This window comes from Oncorhynchus kisutch, linkage group LG2, assembly GCF_002021735.2.
Source record: "Oncorhynchus kisutch isolate 150728-3 linkage group LG2, Okis_V2, whole genome shotgun sequence".
Lineage (NCBI taxonomy): Eukaryota > Metazoa > Chordata > Actinopteri > Salmoniformes > Salmonidae > Oncorhynchus > Oncorhynchus kisutch.
In genome coordinates this window covers 20,274,962-20,298,490 of record NC_034175.2, presented here as the reverse complement: position 1 = coordinate 20,298,490, position 23,529 = coordinate 20,274,962, and the positions used below count along the sequence as shown (strand labels likewise).

Genomic DNA, 23,529 nt, shown 5'->3' with positions numbered 1-23,529 from the left:
ACAAAGTACAAGACACCAGAAACATACAACAACATTAGAGCGGTCTGCGTCAACTATGGAGTTGCACTGCGGTAGTTAGAGTGGCATTGTAAGCTTATATACCAGTCCTGTTCATCTAAAGGGTTAAATCTGTATGTGTTGATCTCCATTTTGTTTCCAGCTGCTCCAGGGCTCTGCCAGCTCAGACTGGTGGTCTCTGGTCCAGTCTTTTGTGCTGCCAAGCACGGTACGCTAACCTCAGTGCTAGTGCAAACTGGTTAACATGGCATTCTAACAGTACTGAGGCAAGAGCCACTGCTACATGATTGTTGTGTGCTCACATTGTCTCCCATGGGGGTTGCTATAACTCTGTCTATGTGTTTACAAGCCTAAAATTGATCTGCTAACAAGTCTAGCTTTGTGCTACAGGTGGTATGGAAAATGGGAATCAGCTATGAGCAGATGCAGGTTAGTGTCTGGGATTTGTTTTATGTATAGAAATAAATAGAGTAAGTTAGCCTGTTGAAGTTGACATATTTCTGGACATGTGGATGTCTAGGTCTGGCTGAAACGGAGAAACTGGAAATATGGATGGTATAAGTGATAATTCCTTTCAGGCCATTATAGAGGAGGTTCTGGAGGAGAATGGATAGAACGCAATGAGGAATGACCAGGGTGCAACGGGGACAAACAAGTGACCTCCATCCTTATATATCATATCTTTATTAGCATGCTAGTGTTTTCCAGTCACACTGTGGAAGTGGGCTAGCACTACATTTCTTTGAGAGGCTGATAACCTGGATACACAGTCTGCATAAAGGGGAAGTGTTTCACAACAGGCTCAAACAGAGACAAATAGGGTCAGAGTACTGATTTCGGGCCAAAGAAAGCATTCATACTTCTCTATAACATATGCATATTAGACTATTTATGGCCTAAGACGTTGAAACTGTATGGTTACTTGGAGTTTTTCCTTTTTGTGTTTGCACTGAGCTAATGTACTCATGCATTGATCATATCTACAAATCTATACCGTTTCTAGGGTCTTTCTCAGTGGGGTACTGTTGGGTGATTATTTTGTGATCTCTCTCTCTCTCGCTCAGGTTACACTTTCTTTAACTCTAAGTAGACTCAGGATAAGGATTTTACTGCTTTATCTCTAGTATTAAATTGCAGAATCACACATCAGACGGCATGTTGTTGTTGAGGACTTTTGCACAGTTAAGTAGTCTACTTCCAGATGGTATTCTATGTTAAATGTTATTAATTGTACATTTTAATTTGTTTCTCAACAGCTATGCTTTGAGGAAATCTCAGATGAAGATCGATGCACTTTCTACCTACGTTTAACTTTTAACAGACCGGTATTCGTGTACTCAGGTCTGTGTGTTAATAGAAACTCTTGCATGTATTTCCATTACATGGGAAATAAATCTATTGCTGTGGAGAACCCTGTTTTGTATGTCTGGCTTTAGATTATTGAGCCACTCTTGAATATTTCATATCGTTATTGTGTTTATACAGTAATGAGTGTAATTCTCTACAAAGACCACACGGGGCAGTATCAACCTTTGTATGAAGTATTGGCTCCTGTCAAGATTTTTAAAAACAAAATGAATCGGACACACCCAGGGTATATATAGTTCCAAGACTTTAATAGACCAATAACTATCTGAAATAGGAATATAATCGATATCACAAAAAAGCACCATGCCGTTCATCATAGAGATAAACATAACCATACAATGGTATGAAGAATATATGTTGACACGGTGAGAGTAATAGCACTTACTTAACAAAGCCAATCATGCAAGACTTTAAATAATGGAAACGTGAACCCCCTTACTTTAGAGTAGGTACCTGTTTTAAAATCTCTCGTACATTTGTGACCTACACACACCCAGTAATAACCTCCGAAAAATGCATCCCTTTTTGAGAGTTAAACTGAATCCATATCATGCATATTGTCATACCTTGCCCCTGTGTCGCACCACAATGGAATGTCTAGTCACAATTCACATGAATTCCACTCCCATCCGTATAGAAAGGCTCTCTGTGTGAGGTTAATATGTTAAGCTACTCTCTAGTACTGCAATGCACTGTATGTATTTAAACCATCTTCTAAGCACCTTATGATACTGACCAACACACAGGCTGGTCCTGTTATATCTCCAGTCACGTCCAGTTATGAGTATTCTCTTTGCTCTCTGTATGTACGTCACAACTAAGTACTGTGGCGTGATTCTATTTACAATTCCCTTTATATAACTCTGAATACACTGTTTTCACTGGTATTGTTCACGTTTGACCATCCTCATCATTTCCTTTCCGGGACATCCCATTGGAGGTATATTTTTCATTTTAGTAAGGTTTTCAAGCAAACAGGCTGGTGTCTATGTACTGTGTGGACATGGAGAGTGTGTGTGTGTGGGTGTGATGTTCTTGTCTGCTCTCTGCTCCTCCTCAGAATGCTTCTGCTTCTCCAGGTTCTCCATCTCCTCCAGCATCTCCTGGATAAGAGGAGGCATGGAACCTGGGATCTCCATCTTCAACGTCACCACTCGCTCAGCTCCTGTGTAATTAGAATGGAACATGTAAATGACACTTTATAGAGTAGTAGAAGTGTTTCTTAACTCTTTCACTCTCATGAGAGGCACATTTCCTTTATTTGTTCCTATTTAACCCACCTCCACCCAGCATGTCTGAAAGGGTTTTTACACTGACTAGGCTTGTTGCCCACACCGACATCCACAGGTCACCCCTGATTTAATACTTCTCTCTTTACACTACATCCTTCAATTAGCGTTGGATGTGGTTGGATGTGCACTGGTGTTGTAAAATCACAATATGCCATAACACCTGGTTATAACAGTCATGAAGCCAAGCCAACAGACTTAAGGTCAAAGTAAGTGTCATGGCCGATAGGGAGTTGACCTCTAACCTTTGGCGCTGATGCTGCGCAGGTCGGTTATCTTCATGAGGACCTTGGGGAACATGAGGGGCATGCTGGGCCGGCGTTTACGGGAGTAGATCTTCAAGGCCTCCAGTAAGGGCTCTTGCAGGACCTCCACCTTAGACGGCTCCTCCAGGTCCTGGCGATCTGACACAGGAGAGACATTGTCAGTGTGACACCGACACATCATTCATCTGCTAATTCAGCTCATATCTAGTTTGTGTGACAACACAAGAAATCTAAGGTAACTGAACTAAATGACTATCGCCCCGTTGTACTCACTTCTGTCATCATGAAGCACTTTGAGAGACTAGTCAAGGATCAAATCACCTCCACCCTACCTGATACCCTAGATCTACTCCAATTTGCTTACCTCCCCAATAGGTCCATTGACGATGCAATCGCCATCACACTGCCCTATCCTATCTAGAGGAATACCTATGTAAGAATGCTGTTCATTGATTATAGCTCAGAATTTAACGCCATAGTACCATCCAAACTCGTCATTAAGCTTGAGCCCCTGGGTCTCGACCCCGCCCTGTGCAACTGGGACCTGGACTTCTGACATGGCGCCCCCAGGTGGTGAGGGTAGGTAACAACATCTCCATCCCGCTGATCCTCAACACTGGGGCCCCACAAGGGTGCGTTCTCAGTCCCCTCCTGTACTCCCTGTTCACCCATGACTGCGTGGCCATGCACGCTTCCAACTCAATCATCAAGTTTGCAGACGACATTACAGTGGTAGGCTTGATTACCAACAACGACAAGACGACCTACAGGGAGGAGGTGAGGGCTCGGAGAGTGTGGTGTCAGGAAACTAACCTCTCAAACAACGTCAAAAAAACAAAGGAGATCATGTACTTCAGGAAACAGCAGAGGGAGCACCCCCCCATCCACATTGACGGCACAGTAGTGAAGCTGAAACTGAAATGGTCCAACCACACAGACAGCGTGGTGAAGAACAACAGCGCCTCTTCAACCTCAGGAGGCAGAAGAAATTTGGCCTGTAACCTAAAACACTCACAAACCTTTACAGATGCACAATTGAGAGCATCCTGTCGGGCTGCATCACCGCCTGGTACGGCAACTGCACCGCATTCAACCGCAAGGCTCTCCAGAGGGTAGTGCGGTCTGCACAACGCATCACCGGGGGCAAACTACCTGCCCTCCAAGACACCTACACCACCCAATGTCACAGGAAGGCCATAAAGATCATCAAGGACAACCACCACCCGAGCCACTGCCTGTTCACCCCGCTATCATACAGAAGGCGAGGTCAGTACAGGTGCATCAAAGCAGGGACCGAGAGACTGAAAAACAACTTCTATCTCAAGGCCACCAGACTGTTAAACAGCCATCACTAACATTGAGTGGCTGCTGCTAACATACTGACTCAAATCTCTGGCCACTTAAATAAATGGATGTAATAAATGTATCACTAGTCACTTTAAATAATGCCACTTTATATAATGTTTACATACCCTACATTACTCATCTCATATGTATACACTGTACTCTATACCATCTACTGCATCATGCCTATGCCGCACGGCCATCGCTCATCCATATATTTATATGTACATATTCTTATTCATTCCTTTACACTTGTGTGTATTAGGTAGTGGTTGTGAATTTGTTAGATTACTTGTTAGATATTACTGCATGGTCAGAACTAGAAGCACAAGCATTTCGCTGCACTCACATTAACATCCGCTAACCATGTGTATGTGACCAATAAAAGTTGATTTGATTTGATATATGTATAATTTAACTACACCCACAGAAACGTCTATACACAAAAACGACAGTGAGGTCAATTTATTAGAGTAAATAGTTTCAAATAAATGTACTAAAAGTACATCCATTCATAAAACAAAAAAAAGATTGTTTTATAAAAACTTTCTGCCTGTACTGAAGCTATGGATAGTTGCAGTACCTCCAGACACCAGGCAGATGGCGCTGAGGAGGCCACTTTCTGTGTCATCCATCTCCAAGGGCAGCAGCTGGCCAGCGAAGGTGAACACCTGGTCTGTGAGCGGGCCAAAGCCAGCGTTGTGGATCTGTGTACGGGTCAAGGTCAGCCCGTCTGAGAAGGTCATAGTGTCCTGGTCAGGAGTGTACCTTGTACAGATCCGCAGAATCTACAGGAGACATAAGGGGTAGTATAGAGAGTACAGAAAGGAACAGTATAGTCAGTATAGAAAAAGGCAATGGTGAGATGCATGTTCAAGAAGAGTGGGATGGAAATTAAAATACAAAGACATGAAAGACAGTTCAGTCAAAAAAAGCAAGAGAAGTATAGAGGTAAAACACAAACCTACATCTAGTCTGCATAAGAAAAAAGGATCACGTCGAGAGATAGAGAAAGACAGATCAAGTAGAGAGAGATAAACATATCAGGTAGAGAGAGATAGAGAAAGACAGATCAGGTAGAGAGAGATAGAGAAAGAGAGACAGATCAGGTCGAGAGAGATAGAGAAAGATAGATCAGGTAGAAAGAGATAGATAGATCAGGTAGAGAGAGATAGGGAAAGATAGATCAGGTAGAAAGAGATAGACAGATCAGGTAGAGAGTGATAGAGAAAAATAGATCAGGTAGAAAGAGATAAAGAAAGACAGATCAAGTAGAGAGAGATAAACATATCAGGTAGAGAGAGAGAGAAAGACAGATCAGGTAGAGAGAGGAAGAGAGACAGATCAGGTCGAGAGAGATAGAGAAAGATAGATCAGGTAGAAAGAGATAGACAGATCAGGTCGAGAGAGATAGAGAAAAATAGATCAGGTAGAAAGAGATAGATAGATCAGGTAGAGAGAGATAGTGAAAGTCTCCTTAAAAACTCCTCCAAAACTCCTTAAAAAAACATATAACGCTACATCATAGCAAGGCACTGAGTCAAGTTTCACAAACGACCTAAATCACCATCAATCTGCACAGTAATTATCCCTGCATGCCTCATTAGAAACCACCTCAGTAATGTAAAATAAACATGATAACGCTTTGATTTCAGATTAAAGATTTCCCGTCGAGAAAATAGAGCCGTGAGTGAATCACCATGGTGCAGCTAGTGAGAATCTACTAACCTTTGATGGTGCTGGAGAAGCACAGAGTTGACAATGAAAACCAGAAGATATGAGGAGATGAAAGAGAATAAAACATGCCTTCAGCGGTAACACTCTGTTACAACCCACCACCACTGTGTCTGAACCCACCACCACTGTGTCTGTCTTCAGCACAAACGTATGCTGAGACAATGTGACAGCAGATCCATAGTGTCTGCCCCAAACAGCACACTGTGGCTGATAGACAATGTAACAGCAGGTCTATAGTGCCTGAACCGTTCCTGAACTCCACACAGGCCAGTTGATGAGGTGCCAGATGTGCTTTGGAGATGATGATGTGGCCGTACACACATATATACATCCCCTGACGCATACAGTATACACACACAAACGTACAGTACACACACACACACCACTCACCAGAATGTCCAGACAGGCCGCTTTGAGGAGGGTGATCTGGTCAGTTATAGTCAGGCCGGTGAAACCAGGAACCCGTTTGGCAAACTCCACAACCCTGATGATACATTTGGTGGCCAGCTCACTGAACTTATCCCACAGCCCCAGGTCCAACTGGATCCTAGTGTCTGAGCTTGAGTTCTACAGATGCATGGACGGGGGAGGGGGAGGGTAAAGGAGAGATTAGAGAATAGGGGGGATAGATAGAGGGAGGGAGAGAGAGGGGCAGGAAGACCGAGAGGGATGGGGATGAAGAGAGAGAAAATCATGAGAAAACAAAAAAGATAATTACTTGACACATTGGAAAGAATTTACAAAAAAACTGAGCAAACTAGAATGCTATTTGGCCCTAAACAGAGAGTACACAGTGGCAGAATACCTGACCACTGTGACAAACCAAAAATTAAGGAAATCTTTCACGATGTACAGACTCAGTGAGCATAGCCTTGCTATTGAAAAAGGCTGCCAAAGGCAGACCCGGCTCTCAAGAGAAGACAGGCTATGTGCTCACTGCCCTCAAAATGAGGTGGAAACTGAGCTGCACTTCCTAACCTTCTGCCAAATGTATGAACATATTAGAGACACATATTTACCTCAGATTACACAGACCCACAAATAAATCAAAAACAAATCCAATTTTGATAAACTGCCATATCCACTGGGTGAAATTCCAGTGTGCCATCACAGCAGCAACATTTGTGACATGTTGCCACAAGAAAAGGGCAACCAGTGAAGAACAAACACCATTGTAAATACAACCTATATTTATGTTTATTTATTTCCCCTTTCGGGGAACTATTTGCACATCGTTACAACATGGTATATAGACATAATATGACATTTGAAATGTTGTTATTATTTTGGAACTTTTGTGAATGTAATGTTTACTGTTACTGTTTAATTGTTTATTTCACTTTGGTTTATTATCTATTTCACTTGCTTTGGCAATGTAAACATGTGTTTCCCATAACCAATAAATTCAATTGAAAAGAAAGCAAGGAAAAGAAAAATAGTGAGAAAGAGAGAGAGAGAGAGAGAGAGAGAGAGAGAGAGAGAGAGATGTAGAGAGACGGAGAGAGAGAGATGTAGAGAGAGAGAGAGTGAGAGAGAGAGATGTAGAGAGACGGAGAGAGAGAGATGTAGAGAGAGAGAGAGTGAGAGAGAGAGATGTAGAGAGACGGAGAGAGAGAGATGTAGAGAGAGAGAGAGTGAGAGAGAGAGAGGGAGAGAGAGAGAGGGAGAGATGTAGAGAGAGAGAGATATGTAGAGCGAGAGAGAGAGAGAGATGTAGAGAGACGGAGAGAGAGAGATGTAGAGAGAGAGAGAGTGAGAGAGAGAGAGAGACAGAGAGAGAGAGTGAGAGAGAGATATGTAGAGCGAGAGAGAGAGAGAGTGAGAGAGCGAGAGAGAGATGTAGAGAGACAGGGAGAGAGAGAGAGATGTAGAGAGAGAGAGAGAGAGCGCAATTAGTTCTAAGTATAATCTCAACATTACAACCAGTATGATCCATTTAGATGACTGGATTATGGTACAGGGATAGTGCTTCTGAGCCTCAACAGAGACAGACCTACCCACAGAATTAAATGGAAATATATCCATGATACATGTAATATATACAGTTGAAGTCAGAAGTTTACATACACCTCAGCCAAATACATTTAAACTCAGATTTTTATCATTCCTGACATTTGATCCAAGTAAAAAATCCCTGTCTTAGGTCAGTTAGGATCACCACTTTATTTTAAGAATGTGAAATGAAAGGATAATAGTAGAGAGAATGATTTATTTCAGATTTGATTTCATTCATCACATTCCCAGTTGGTCAGACGTTTACATACACTCAATTAGTATTTGGTAGCATTGGCTTTAAATTGTTCAACTTTGGTCAAACGTTTCGGGTAGCCTTCCACAAGCTTCCCACAATAAGTTGGGTGAATTTTGGCCCATTCTTCCTGACAGAGCTGGTGTAACTGAGTCAGGTTTGTAGGCCTTCTTGCTCGCACACACTTCAGTTCTGCCTACAAATTCTCTATAGGATTGAGGTCAGGGCTTTGTGATGGCCACTCCGATACCTTGACATTGTTGTCCTTAAGCCATTTTGCCACAACTTTGGAAGTATGCTTGGGGTCATTGTCCATTTGGAAGACCCATTTGCGACCAAGCTTTAACTTCCTGACTGATGTCTTGAGATGTTACTACAATATATCCACATCATATTCCTCCCTCATGATGCCATCTATTTTGTGAAGTGCACCAGTACCTCCTGCAGCAAACCACCCCCACAACATGATGCTGCCACCCCCATACTTCACGGTTGGGATGGTGTCCTTCGGCTTGCAAGCCTCCCCCTTTTTCCTCCAAACATAACAATGGTCATTATGACCAAACAGTTATATTTTTGTTTCATCAGACCAGAGGACATTTCTCCAAAAAGTACGATCTTTGTCCCCATGTGCAGTTGCAAACCGTAGTCTGGCTTTATTATGGCGGTTTTGGAGCAGTGGATTCTTCCTTACTGAGCGGCCTTTCAGGTTATGTCGATATAGGCCTCGTTTTACTGTGGATACAGATACTTTTGTACCTGTTTCCTCCAGCATCTTCACAATGTCCTTTGCTGTTGTTTTGGGATTGATTTGCACTTTTCGCACGAAAGTACGTTCATCTCTAGGAGACAGAACGCGTCTCCTTCCTGAGCGGTATGATGGCTGCGTGGTCCCATGGTGTTTATACTTGCGTACTATTGTTTGTACAAATGAAAGTGGTACCTTCAGGTGTTTGGAAATTGCTCCCAAGGATGAACCAGACTTGTGGAGGTCTAGAATTGTTTTTCTGAGGTCTTGGCTGATTTCTTTTGATTTTCCCATGATGTCAAGCAAAGAGGCACTGTGTTTGAAGGTAGGCCTTGAAATACATCCACAGGTACACCTCCAATTGACTCAAATGATGTGAATTAGCCTATCAGAAGCTTCTAAAGCCATGACATTATTTTCTGGAATTTTCCAAGCCGTTTAAAGGCAGTCAACTTAGTGTATGTAAACTTCTGACCCACTGGAATTGTGATACAGTGAATTATAAGTGAAATAATCTGTCTGTAAACAATTGTTGGAAAAATTACTTGTGTCACGCACAAAGCAGATGTCATAACCGAATTGCCAAAACTATAGTTTGTTAACAAGAAATTTGTGGAGTGGTTGAAAAATGAGTTTGGAATGACTCCAACCTAATTGTATGTAAACTTCTGACTTCAACTGTATATATGGTGCCAACATGGCAGTGGTTGTTACTCACTGTAGTGTATTTGCCCAACTGGCAGAGGGAAGGGAAGGTCTCTCTATGGGCCCTACAGATTTTCTCCACTATACAGCCCAGTTCTGCTGTCAGCTCATATGTCTCGATGATGGTCATCTTGGGAGTCTCCTTCTTCTCCTTCCTCTTACTCCGGTCATTCCTGACAGCTGGGAAGAGAGGATGAAATATGAACGGAGATAACTCAAGAAAAAATGTGAAATTGAATTTGTTGCAATAGCTAAGTTGGTTGGATCATGGTGCTTGTAACACAATACCTCTGGTGTGATTTCCCTTGTGGGCAACACCTGCAGAATATATAGTAGGTGTTAACAGTAAAGAGTCTGTTAAAGGACCATATGTTTCTCAACAAGCCATGCGCATTTACCAATGAGTGTCTTAAGTAATGTAAAATAGTCATGTTATACCTTACACCTGATCTATAAATCACGTCAACATACTTCAACCATTGGTTTTCAACACCGGCCACTCGTTTCACTGAGCCGGATCTCAGGGAGAGATCCATCTTATGCACCTGGTCTCCTCAGACAGGCACATTTACTGACAGATCTGTTCAGTAAATGGATAGTCTACTCTAGTCTGCCCTACTTCCTGCAATCATTGTGTAAAATCTTCCCTCTGGGCTGCATTACATACGAGTCAGTGACAACGGCAGACAATGGCACAGTAATATTAGTAGCCGTTACATTCCAGCCACAAGGCCACAAGGCTGATGCGTGTGCTGATGGATTTATGTATTGCTGACATGCTGGGTAGAAGAGATGAATGACATTCAGAATAGCAGGCATCCATCACCATGACACCATCCCCCTACCCACAACAGAGATTGTATCTGGGTCAGTGCGCCTTCTGGGAAATGGTGTTTGAAGTGCTTTCATGTGTTGGACAGTGGAGGTGGAATTAGTTTTCTTGGAAAACGTTCGGACAGCAGAAGCATTGACATGATTAGACAGGTTTTTAGGTACGGTGCCTTCAGAAACGTTTCACACCCTTTGACGTTTTCCACATTTTGTTGAGTTAAAACTAACTCTGCGTGCAATAATCATTACACTTTGGGATGAATGAATTACACCCAGTCACTGCAAAGATACAGGAGTCCTTGACAGCGTTGAAGGAGAGGATGGAAACCGCTCAGGGATTTCACAATGAGGCTAATGGGGATTTGAGACCAGTTACAGAGTTTAATGGCTGTGATCGGAGAAAACTGATGATGGATCAACAACATTGTAGTTACTCCGAACTACTAACCTAAATGACGGAGTGAAAAGAAGGAAACCTGTACAGAATAAAAAATATTCCAAAACAGTCTCTAAGGGCTTTGCAAACCTGGATTGTACAATATTTGCACATTATTCTTTAAAAAATTCTTCAAGTTCTGTCAAATTGGATGTTGATCATTGCAAGACAGACATTTTCAAGTCTTGCCATAGATTTTCAAGACGATTTAAGTCAAATTACCCAGAAAGACTGTAATCGCCGCCAAAGGTGATTCTAACATGTATTTACTCAAGGGGTTGAATACTTATCTAATCAAAATATATGAGCATTTTATTTTCCATTAAGTAAAAAAAACATATAATTTCTCTTACACTTTGACATTTCACATTATTTTGTGTAGATCCTTGACAAAAGAATGACAATTAATGACAATTCTGCACTATGCAGAAAGTTACATATGGTCACAATCCATTTTAATTCCACTTTGTAACACACCAAAATGTGGGGGGAAATTAAGGGGTGTGAATACGTTCTGAAGGCACTGAGTATTTTGGGTAAGAGTTTTATGAAAACGTTTGGGAATATTGCATAGCAGTGTTTAGCAGTTTTGGGGTATATTACAGAGGAGTTGGGTGTTGTATAGAAATGCTGCTCTTCAGTGGTTGAATGGAGACACTCTGAAATATTATTGACACTTACACTCCCTGGACATGCCCGCGGCGAAGCACCTCTGTAGCCGACAGTACTGACAGCGGTTCCTGGTGATTTTATTGATGATGCAGTTACTGTCCCGGTGGCACGTGTAAACCATGTTCTTCTGGACACTTCTACGGAAGAAACCCTGGGAGCCACCAACGGAAAGAATAATATGCTTTCAATAGAGAAGACATCTCCCTTGTACTTTCAGCTACCAGCAGTTAACATTCTACAGAAGTCTGAAAGGAGCTCTAATGTCTTTGTAGGTGACGTAGTAGTGTTATTACATCACCATCTGAATACATGTATCCTTCTAAAATGAGGACCTTAAAGGCACACTTCGGGAATTTTGGTATCTACGATTTCATCTGACTCCGGGGATGTAGATAAAGGGCCTCATTGCCAAAATCCCCAAGTATCCCTTTAACATCAACATGTGTTTTCCATATGCAAAGAAGAAGAAAAAAACGACTTTTAAATATTTCATATATAATGAATGACTGTTATCAAACAATCACAATGAAATTAGAGAAATAAAAAAACTACAGGCCAAATGCAACCAGAATCATGTTGTGAAACACGTCAATAGTATAGGGTGTAGCGGGGTAACACCACACATGTTGTGAAACACGTCAATAGTATAGGGTGTAGCGGGGTAACACCACACATGTTGTGAAACACGTCAATAGTATAGGGTGTAGCGGGGTAACACCACACGTGTTGTGAAACACATCAATAGTATAGGGTGTAGCGGGGTAACACCACACATGTTGTGAAACAAGTCAATAGTATAGGGTGTAGCGGGGTAACACCACACATGTTGTGAAACAAGTCAATAGTATAGGGTGTAGCGGGGTAACACCACACATGTTGTGAAACACGTCAATAGTATAGGGTGTAGCGGGGTAACACCACACGTGTTGTGAAACACGTCAATAGTATAGGGTGTAGCGGAGTAACACCACATGTGTTGTGAAACAAGTCAATAGTATAGGGTGTAGCGGGGTAACACCACACATGTTGTGAAACAAGTCAATAGTATAGGGTGTAGCGGGGTAACACCACACATGTTGTGAAACACGTCAATAGTATAGGGTGTAGCGGGGTAACACCACATGTGTTGTGAAACACGTCAATAGTATAGGGTGTAGCGGGGTAACACCACATGTGTTGTGTCTGACGCACTGTCCTGTTCTTAGTCAGTCAATAGTATCCCGACACATGAGCAGTTTATCAGGGCCAAGATTCAGGCCCTTTAGTGATACTAGTATTTGCTCTGGGTAAACATGGCAGTCAAACAGTTATTTGTAAGCCCCCTTCCCCGCAGGAGGCCTTTTGCCTTTTGGTTGGCCGTCATTGTAAATAAGAATCTGTTCTTAACTGACTTGCCTAGTTAATAAAGGTTAAATTAAAAAAAATGTAAATACATCTATATGCTATATTTCTTTTGGAGTAAAAAAAGATCAGATTTTTCATTTGAACATCTAAATAGATCTGCCAGGTCAGACTAATACGTGTATCAACAGACACCAACTGACATTTCTAAAGCATGCCATTTCCACTTTCGACCTGCTACAGTTGAGAAAACGAACAATCAACAAATCTCTTTCATGCAGCTCCTTATACGAGGTCCCCCTCCAGGGCAGGAGAGATAAGCTCCATTCTCACTTTCTGCACTAAACTGTCAGCGGGAAAACTCTGTAACTAACGCCACTTCTCATCTCTAACACAGATGTGATCTCACACTTAATCTATAATTAGGATCATTGCCTTTCATCTTGTTCTGAAAGACGCTGAGGAGAGAATGTCATCTGTAGTCATGGTCTCCTCCATGCTCTTGGTATTGTTCACAGTGCTGCCCATCAATTATTTACCTTCTCTCTGTGGAGCCTTCTGTTGCCCGAGCGTTCAGCTCGCGCGAAGGGCCAATCGGCCTAGCTTTCATGAACAATTGTGTTAACACCTACTCACTATAGCTCACTGCCATGGACCATCAAAGGGTGATAGAGGGGGGGACATTTGAGAACCCCAGAGAACAGTGGGAATCGTGTGTGTGTGTGGTGTTTGTTGCAGTTTCTCGCATTACATATCCACATCCCAGGTAAATTAGGTCTGGGATTGAACTCCAAAGTAGAAATGAACATGCTGAATACGTTGAAATTGCTGAAGAAATAAAAGTGGAATTTATTCATCATTTGAGCAGTCAGATGGTTTTTGCGATATGTACATGGCCAGTCTGGTCCCTTACCTTACAGCCCTCACAAGCACTGACGCCATAGTGGTAGCCTGAGGACTTGTCTTGGCACACGAAGCAGGGTTTGTAGGTGCGAGGAGGGGGCAGAGGTGAGAGAGGACTGGCGAACAGGTCCTCTGAGCTGGAGCTCTGGGTTTCCACAGCTGCTGACACACAGGAGGGATAGAGGAAGAAAGGAAGTGAGGGAGAGAGGGATGATGAGGCGCTGGGAAGAATGACAGGCAATGAGTGTTGGGAGTGAGATGAGGGCTGCCACTGCATAAACTCTAAAATGGCCTCCTTTCCTTGTCGCCTTTCTATCATAAGCTGTGACTGAGTTTTCATCATTTTTCTGTCACTTTAATTCACAAAAATCTCTACCGTGGAGACAAGGAGGAGAGAAAAGTAATATTTGGACAAAGCTGGGAGAAGGAGAAAATTCCAATGCAGCTGCTGAAAATGCAGTCATACATCGAATTTATGTAGCTTAATGTTCTTCAAACAGTTGAAGTAAAACAGTATTTAATCCCTAAAAACTGTTGAAATATCAAACAAATTGGATTATGTCTTTGGGCCTCCTCTTTTATATTCGAGGACCAACAGTTATTTCTATGGTCAGTAAACATTCTGCAAAGTGACTACGCAACATAGCATTCAATCCATTTTTTTGTTTTTTCAACCAAACAAATAACAGAAAAGTGCTTGGGCATCTTTGATCTTTCATTAGTATACAAATACTCATTTCTACGGCCGGTAAACATTGTACTGAGGAACTCAGCCACAGAACTATCTCTATGGAAAACGAATCACGAATTTACTGTAGCTGAGCTGATAACACAGATCATGTCAGCCCACAGTGCCAAGTCCACTTGTGTTCCCGAGGACATGCTGAGGCCTTGTGTTGATAGGCATATCTGACCGAGATAATGTTCAGGTTTTCTTTTCAGACTTCTGTGTCGTCCTTTTCACAGAGAGAGCAAAAGGGTGAAGAAGAGTCCAGATACAGAAATACTATTCCAATGCCATACTTTGTGGGAAAATGACGACAGCAGACACTCTTAAGACATCTCTTCAGTTTTATAGAGGGCCCCCACTGTGACAGGGCAAGCATCCCTGCTGGCTTCTTATCACCTCTACCATAAAAGCACATAGTGCCAGATCAGTGGCAGATCACTAAAAAAAGGCAAATTGAGGGGACAAAAATAGAAAATGTCCTTATATCCATCCCCTTGAACCCATGGCCTCCAGTTGAACCTACCCTCGCCGGGTCAAACAAGAGAACACACCCATTAGCAAGTATTCTCTCCACTACGAAACAATGGTGGCGCATGCCACAAGATCAACTGACTGATGATGAAGCAGTGGAATATTAAGCTAGACTAAGTGGTTTGGAGGGGGAGGGAGGTGCTCATCAACATTTATTAAGAGAGAAACTGGTAACGAGTAAAGTTTGAAGATGTGTGCCACGATCTGCTTCCACTATGTCAAAGGAAAGTCATTTTCTCTGCGCGCCATCACAATGCTATCCCAATGCTATCCCAATGCTAACACAATGCTATCACAATTCTATCACAATGCTATCACAATGCTATCACATTCTCACTGAGGTCTTTTGGGGGACTTTTAGGGCTGGATGCTGAAAGTAAAGGCAATCTGTAGTGAGGGAATGTCTATGTGTTGTGAGTAGGTAAATTCCTCAGTGAAATCCAAACACCCTTAACATTACACTTGTAAACAGGAACAATAATTATAGTCATTAGGATATCAGCACTGGCCATACAACATGAATGTACTCGCAGAATAGCCAAAGTGATGAACTGTCACGCCTTGGTCTTTGTATTTTGTGTTTTCGTTATATATTTGGTCAGGCCAGGGTGTGACAGGGGTTTATGTTATTGTATTTCGTATTGGGGTTTGTAGTATATGGGATCGCGGCTGATTAGGGGTGTTGTATAGGCTTGGCTGCCTGAGGCGGTTCTCAATCAGCAGTCAGGTGATTCTCGTTGCCTCTGATTGGGAACCGTATTTAGGTAGCCTGAGTTTCGCTTTGTCTTTCGTGGGTGATTGTTCCTGTCTCTGTGTAGTGTTCACCAGATAGGCTGTATTAGGTTTCACGTTCCGTTTGTTGTTTTTTGTATTTATAGTTATTTCATGTATCGACACTTTTTTCTTCATTAAAGACATGAGTAACCACCACGCTGCATTTCGGTCTGACTCTCTTTCGACAAACGAAGAACGCCGTTACAGAATCACCCACCACTTACGGACCGAGCGGCGTGGTAACAGGCAGGAAAAGCGAAAGGAGGACGTTATGGACAGCAATGGCATGGAGTATACGACGTGGGAAGAAATCGACAGGTGGGCGGCCGACCCAGAGAGAGTGCAGGAGCCCGCATGGGATTCGCTAGAGCAGTGCGAAGAAGGCTATAGGCGAATGGAGTTGGAGAAACAGACACGGCGGCGCAGAGCGAAACCCGAGAGTCACCCCCAAAAATGTATTGGGGGGGGGCTCAGAGGGAGAGTGGCTGAGTCAGGAGATGGACCTGAGCCAACTCTCCTTGTTTATCGTGAGGAGCCAAGGAGGAGACCAGAACCAGAGCCGGTGTTAGAGGTGAGCGAAGCAGAGACTGTGAAGGAGTTAATGGGGAAAGTGGAGTGGAGAGTAATGAGGGAGTTGCTAGCTTGGTGCTATAGATATCATATTCGTCCGACGGATGGTGTCGGGGATTTGATGGCACCTGAGTTAGCGCTCCATACTCGTCCTGAGGTGCGTGTTAGTCGGCTGGTGAAGTTGGTGCCAGCCTCACGCACCAGGCCTCCTGTGCACATCCCTAGCCTTGCACATCCTGTGCCACCTCCACACTCCGGTCCTCCGGTAGCAGCTCCCCGCACCAGGCTTCCTGTGCGTGTCCTCGCCCCAGTATCACCAGTGCCCGCACCACGCATCAGGCCTACAGTGCGCCTCGCCTCTCCTGCTCTGTCGGAGTCTCCCGCCTGTTCAGCGCAGCCAGCGTTTTCCTCCTCTCCTGCGCTGCCGGAGCCTCCTGCCTGTTTGAAGCAGCCTGAGCTGCCAGTCTGCAGGGTGCTGTCAGTCTGCAAGGAGCTGCCAGTCTGCAGGGAGCTGTCAGTCTGCAAGGAGCTGCCAGTCTGCAAGGAGCTGCCAGTCTGCAAGGAGCTGCCAGTCTGCAAGGAGCTGCCAGTCTGCAAGGAGCTGCCAGTCTGCAAGGAGCTGTCAGCCTGCATGGAGCAGTCAGAGCTGTCAGTCTGCAAGGAGCTGCCAGTCTGCAGGGAGCTGTCAGTCTGCAAGGAGCTGCCAGTCTGCAAGGAGCTGTCAGCCTGCATGGAGCAGTCAGAGCTGTCAGTCTGCATGAAGCAGCCAGAGCTGTCAGTCTGCAAGGAGCTGCCAGTCTGCAAGGAGCTGTCAGCCTGCATGGAGCAGTCAGAGCTGTCAGTCTGCAAGGAGCTGCCAGTCTGCAGGGTGCTGTCAGCCTGCATGGAGCAGTCAGAGCTGTCAGTCTGCATAGAGCAGCTAGATCCGCCAGTCAGCCATGATCTTCTAGGTCTGCCAGTCAACCAGATTCTTCCAGATCAGCCTGTCAAGCAGAATCTTCCAGATCCGCCAGCCAGCCAGGATCTACCGGAGCCTACTACCTACCTGAGCTTCATCTCAGTACTTGGCTTCATCTCAGTACTGGGCTTCCCCTCTGTTCCGGGCTGCCCCTCAGTCCCGGGCTGCCCCTCAGTTCCGGGCTGCCCCTCAGTTCCGGGCTGCCCCTCAAGTCCCGAGCTGCCTCAGTCCCGAGCTGCCCCTCAGTCCCGAGTTGCCCCTCAGTCCCGAGTTGCCCCTCAGTCCCGAGCTGCCCCTCAGTCCCGAGCTGCCCCTCAGTCCCGAGATGCCCCTCAGTCACGAGCTGCTCCTCAGTTCTGTGGGGTTCTGGGTGAGGACTATTAGGCCATGGTCGGCGGCGATGGTGGATTATCCCAGGACGCGAAGGGGAGGAACTATGACATTTATGGAGTGGGGTCCACGTCCCGAGCCGGAGCCGCCACCATGGACAGACTCCCACCCGGACCCTCCCTATGGTTTTGAGGTGCATCCGGGAGTCCGCACCTTGGGGGGGGGGTTCTGTCACGCCTTGGTCTTTGTATTTTGTGTTTTCGTTATATATTTGGTCAGGCCAGGGTGTGACAGGGGTTTATGTTATTGTATTTCGTATTGGGGTTTGTAGTATTTGGGATCGCGGCTGATTAGGGGTGTTGTATAAGGCGGTTCTCAATCAGCAGTCAGGTGATTCTCGTTGCCTCTGATTGGGAACCGTATTTAGGTAGCCTGAGTTTCGCTTTGTCTTTCGTGGGTGATTGTTCCTGTCTCTGTGTAGTGTTCACCAGATAGGCTGTATTAGGTTTCACGTTCCGTTTGTTGTTTTTTGTATTTATAGTTATTTCATGTATCGACACTTTTTTCTTCATTAAAGACATGAGTAACCACCACGCTGCATTTCGGTCCGACTCTCTTTCGACATACGAAGAACGCCGTTACATGAACGAGGTAAATATATGATTGTTTTCCAACAACTACTTTGCTGTGGGTGAGACAAGCCAAGCAGTCTGAGTCTCGTCTGACCTCCTGTTGGTGACCGTCCACTGAACCCTCGGTGACCTCCAGTGACCGCTGACCACATTGGCTGTGCTTCGGTTGAGATGCTCCTCCATCTACAAACACTGAGCGCTGCCAGAGAAGGTCTAATGTTGTAACTAGCTTTGGTGCTGCCTTCGAAATGCTTTTGATATCGCAGAAAATATAAGGACCATAATGGCGTGTGAAGCCCTTGAGGCTGACTGTCAGAAGCACACCGGTGTTGGATAAATGAAAACCTCCGAAGAGACAGATAGATCAACCATCAGATAGAGGAAACCAAAGGTATCTGATTGGAATTTGACTTCCTAATCGGATCTGTAAATATCAACAACTAGTTGAGGAAATGGTCTCCCGAGTGGCGCAGCGGTCTAAGGCACTGCTTCTCAGTGCTAGTGGAGTCACTACAGACCATGGTTTGATTCCAGGCTGTATCACAACCGGCTGTGATTGGGAGTTCCATAGGGCGGCGCACAATTGGCCCAGCGTCGTCTGGGTTTGGCGGGGGTTGGCCGTCATTGTAAATAAGAATTTGTTCTTAACTGACTTGCCTAGTTAAATACAGGTTAAATACAACATTTAATAAAGAGGGACAGTGAATGTAGTAGGTGACAACAGAGGTGTGACAAGTCATATAAGAGTGCAGATTTTATGGCCAATTCATTATCAATGGGTTCACTGTAATAATCCATGTATTATTGATTTAGGATAACAAGTAAGTATACTGATTGATTGCACAACGGTGAATTCATTCCATAAACTAGGAGGTAGGCTTACCAATATTAAATTAATGCAATCATCAGTTGCAACAAAGCAAACAATATGCATATGTAAAATAACAACAATATTGACCATATTCCTTTGCTATAAAGCCACAATCCGTGCTCCCCCCCCCCCCCCCCCCCCCCAGCCAAATAGCAGCCCTGTCACTTGGTTTGCTAGAAAACTGAGGGATCGGGCTGGAGAAATGTAACCACTCTCTAATTATCAATGAAGCTATGGATGCAAGGCCTGACAGTTATATCAACATTATGGTTTGAAACATATTTTGAACTATACATTGTTTACAAAGGCGTTATTTACAAATGGAGTAAAAAAAAGCAACCTTATATTTTGGGTTATAGAGGTGTAATACACTTGCACTGAACGTTTATAAACTATTCTTCAAGATTCAATGGGTATCATTAATTGAAATGACCATAAAAATCAGTAAATATTGCAGACCGCACCTTTAACTTTCACGTGTAGGCCTACATAAATGCTGTTGTGTGTTATTTTTTGTTTAAGCTTGATTTTACTGTGCAGGCTTCTGTATTGAATTTGATGTAGGTCCTATATCTGAAATTATTGTATAATTTGTGTTGATTTGAACTAGATATGACATCAATGACATGTTCAGAAAGATATATGAATAAATGCCATCGAACTACAGCCTCTGGAAAAAAAGATGGTAGCCTGCATACAACATGACCTAAATAAATATGTTTACATTGTCTTTGGATTAAAGATGCAATGATACAGGACTGCACAGGGAACAGTTTAGGCTACAATGTACGAACAATTGACGCAAGGAATAGGCTATATTATAAACAGTGCATCAAAGGTGTGAGAAGAAGATACAACTGGATATATCATGTCAAGTCCCACGTTCAGTCTTTCAAACAAATACTTCGATTTAGTAAAGAGTAAAACAGTTGGCAACTGAGGGATTATTACTTAAACCTTTAAATAGACTAAATAAAAATAAAGCTTCACCTACATTGCGCGACCCGATGAACTTGCCAATCCGTTTCTGTTAGTCCAGTGAAGCATGCGGTTTGAGATGGTTCCTGGAGCATACAAGGACTTGCAGTATAGAAGTCCAGCGTTTCTCCTGGACCAACTGCGAGAAAATCCATATAGTCAAACATGTTTTTCTATACCATTAGTGTAAGGCCGAGTCCTTATCAAGATGCGTCAGGATCTAAAGAAATGGAACAAATGGAACAAATGGAATGCAACTGTCCTTAATTCGCACGCCCAAGTAGAATTCTGTTTTCCCTCTCAGTCAAGCGTATGATGGACATTTTTGTTCAAAGTTTGTAATTGACCAAAATTATATTTTATTAATTTGAGTCGATGCAAAAATATCTACAGCTGTATGCGGGCGCCGAGAGAAGATTTCCATCGATGGATTCATTCAAAAAATATTTGCGTCCATCGCGCGCCGGGGGCACAGCAAAATAGTCCCTGTGAAAACCCGACAAAAACAGAATAGTAGGCTATTTTACATAACAAAGTTTGTTTTGGAGTTCTTAGCTCCCATTTATTGACGAATGGGTTATGTTGTCTCTACACAACCACTTCATACTAGTTATGTCACAGGGACCGATTGAATTACCTAATATATGCGGGTGAACTTTCCATGAACCTTTTTGGCGGCCGCTAACCTGCAAATGACCCAAACACTGTCTGACATCACCAAGTACAATGATTCCCTCACCAGACGAGATAGACGACAATATTTTGTGTGCGCTTGGGTAGAATGTTAGGTAAATGGTAGTAGAAATACAGTGTGCGAGCAAGTTGTATGATTCTGACTTTCTTCATTGATTTCACACGTTTTACTGATTATTGAAATGGCATGTATTTGGGAAGTCTGACACGATAGAATATAATGAAATACAACAGAACAGAATAATATAAAATAGATACTTGGAAAAACACACTTTTCAAAATATAGGCTATCTAGCAACCATGTGCAATCATCTAAGTCTCACCCTGTGAGTAAGTGGAAGCTAGGCTGTCTTTCATATCTGGAAAGTAGGCCTAATAGTAATGAACTAGGCCCTACTCTTTTGTTCCACAGTAAAGCAAATTGCGTAATCTATACTTAAAAATTGAACTAAATGTTTCTGTAAGTGTACATCTTGGGTGGGTGAGATAGATAAGCAGTTCAAAGATTGAATCGTGTTCTAACAAATATTTCAAAGGCTATTCTCTATGCTCTCACATCAGCAGAAAACATGATAAGAAAATGATAGAGCTTTAAGCTAAAGATAGCGATGGAATGAAATAGAAAGGAAAGGTCAGTAGAGGTATGTAGATTCTAATTTGAAATATGTCAAATTCCTCGTCTTTAAGTTAAACCTAAAATAACTAAGCAATCTCAGATAAGGAACCTTAAAGCCCCAGTCTGTAAGATTTACGGTAATTTAAACTGAAGAAGTATACCCCTTGATTTTAAAGAACAGATATGACACGTTAAATACTTCAATGAGTAGTACAACTGCCTTTCCTAGCAAAAAGACTACACACATTTGGCACACCTTTACAATATTATGCATCTCACAGTGTGTGACTTAAAGCTGATTTGTGTTGTTGATTTTAAGAATATATTTTCCCTGAGAATGTGTGGTTTTGTAAGCGAAAAGGTGGTTAAGGCAAATTCAGAACCTGTAACTGTCAGAAAAGGACACTTCAATTGTCTCTTTTGAAGGGACACTCAGAATTCAATAAAATGACAAGAGTCGAAAATAAAACTAATATGGAGGATGTCACAGTATTGGCATTTTGTTATCTAAACTACCGTGTCTCTGGAAAATCAATACTCTTTAGCTTCCATTTTTCTTAATCCATGTCTTCTTCCATTTCTAATTCCTGCCATAAGGAAGACAAATTCACTGAGAGAGAGCATCATAATTAAATCTAGTGCAGGAGAGATAAAGTAGGCCATCAAGATGGGGGGAAAAGGGAGAAAAAAATCTGCGCAGTTTCATCATAACAGCACCAACTGCAGCGTACATCAACTGGAAACGAAACCAAAGAAAATAGGAGTGGGGGATTAACTCAGAAATATCAACTGGAAATTCATATAAACCGGATGGGGGTTGACTGAGAGAACAAATATGAAAAATATTAGAATGTGGGTTTTTTACATTGTAAATACACTTAATAGTTTCCCTCAATGCCACGGGACCATAGCTTCAATGTTAAAGGAGGCTAATTACCCAGTATCTCCCACACTCCAGGGAGGAGGGGTCATTCAGAGGACAGGCATGCAGAGCATTCCTGCAGCCTGCTGGCCCCCACCACCCAGCCCAGGCAGCCTCACTCCCTCTCCCTTTACAGTATCTCTCTTTCTCTCTCGAAGTTTCAACTTTCCCCTTATTTTACCAGGTAAATTGACTGAGAACATATTGTCTTTTACAGCAACAACTGGGCTCCCGAGTGGCGCAGCAGTCTAAGGCACTGCATCTCAGCGCAATGGTGTCACTACAGTCCCTGGTTTGAATCCAGGCTGTAAGACATCCGGCTGTGATTGGGATTCACATAGGGCGGCGCACAATTGGCATAGCGTCATCCGGGTTTGGCCGGGGTAGGCCCTCGTTGTAAATAAGAATTTGTTCTTAACTGACTTGCCTAGTTAAATAAAGGTTCAATTGAAAAGAGAAAAAAAAGCTGGAGAAGAGTTACAGTGGGAGGAGAGGGGATGAATTAGCTAATTGGAAGCTGGGGATGGTTGGGTGGCCATGTTGGTATGAAGACCAGATTGGGAATTTAGCCAGGACACCGGGGTTAACACCACAATTCTTACAATAAGTGCCATGGGATCTGTAGTGACAACAGAGAGTCGGGACACCCGTTCTACATTTGCTACATGCTTAATCATGTGGACAAGTATCCTGCCTATATTGTATTGTGTTTTGGAGAAAATGGTTACTGTTTAACCAAGGTAAATAAAAGCCATTTTTCTCAGTTCCACGCAATGAGCAGTTACTGCCTTTTTGCTTTGTAGGGCAGAAAACATTGATCATTTTTATTATCTACTTAGACCAGAAGTAAGAGGGCCCCCCTACTGGACCTTCAACACCACTTCCAGCAGCGTCTCTCATCCAGAGACAGACTCAGGACCGAACCTGCTTAGCTTCAGAGACCAGCAGTGGGATGCAGGCTGGTATGCTGCTGGTCTGTACTCCCTCGCTTTCCATGGGTACATTTCCATGATACATC

General features: G+C 43.3%; 1 protein-coding gene across 4 annotated transcripts; it reads right to left on the bottom strand.

Annotated features, from left to right (window-relative positions):
• Positions 1-1,610: 1,610 nt before the first annotated feature.
• Positions 1,611-20,970, bottom strand: LOC109909033 (retinoic acid receptor beta-like). Of its 4 annotated transcripts, none has more exons than XM_020507917.2 (9): positions 20,297-20,970; positions 13,917-14,065; positions 11,672-11,813; positions 10,012-10,041; positions 9,737-9,903; positions 6,413-6,589; positions 4,869-5,073; positions 2,921-3,079; positions 1,611-2,551 (listed from the first exon to the last, which is right to left on the bottom strand). In XM_020507917.2, exons 1-9 carry the CDS (start codon positions 20,445-20,447, stop codon positions 2,373-2,375), a joined length of 1,359 nt encoding a protein of 452 aa, XP_020363506.1. In that variant the 5' UTR covers positions 20,448-20,970; the 3' UTR covers positions 1,611-2,372. The 4 variants fall into 4 exon arrangements, with proteins under 4 accessions (XP_020363506.1, XP_020363497.1, XP_020363515.1 ...); XM_020507908.2 differs by having other exon boundaries at positions 13,917-14,068; positions 20,297-20,914; XM_020507926.2 differs by lacking the exon at positions 10,012-10,041 and having other exon boundaries at positions 13,917-14,068; positions 20,297-20,913.
• Between the last annotated feature and the right edge of the window lie 2,559 nt (positions 20,971-23,529).

Coding starts and splice junctions, on each gene's coding strand:
- LOC109909033 (XM_020507908.2), bottom strand. CDS start 20,447: ATGTTTGACTATATGGATTTTCTCGCAGTTGGTCCAGGAGAAACGCTG. Junction 14,069..20,296: donor AGTTCATCGGGTCGCGCAAT/GTAGGTGAAGCT, acceptor CCTGTGTGTCAG/CAGCTGTGGAAACCCAGAGC. Junction 9,904..10,011: donor CAAGGGAAATCACACCAGAG/GTATTGTGTTAC, acceptor CTCTCTTCCCAG/CTGTCAGGAATGACCGGAGT.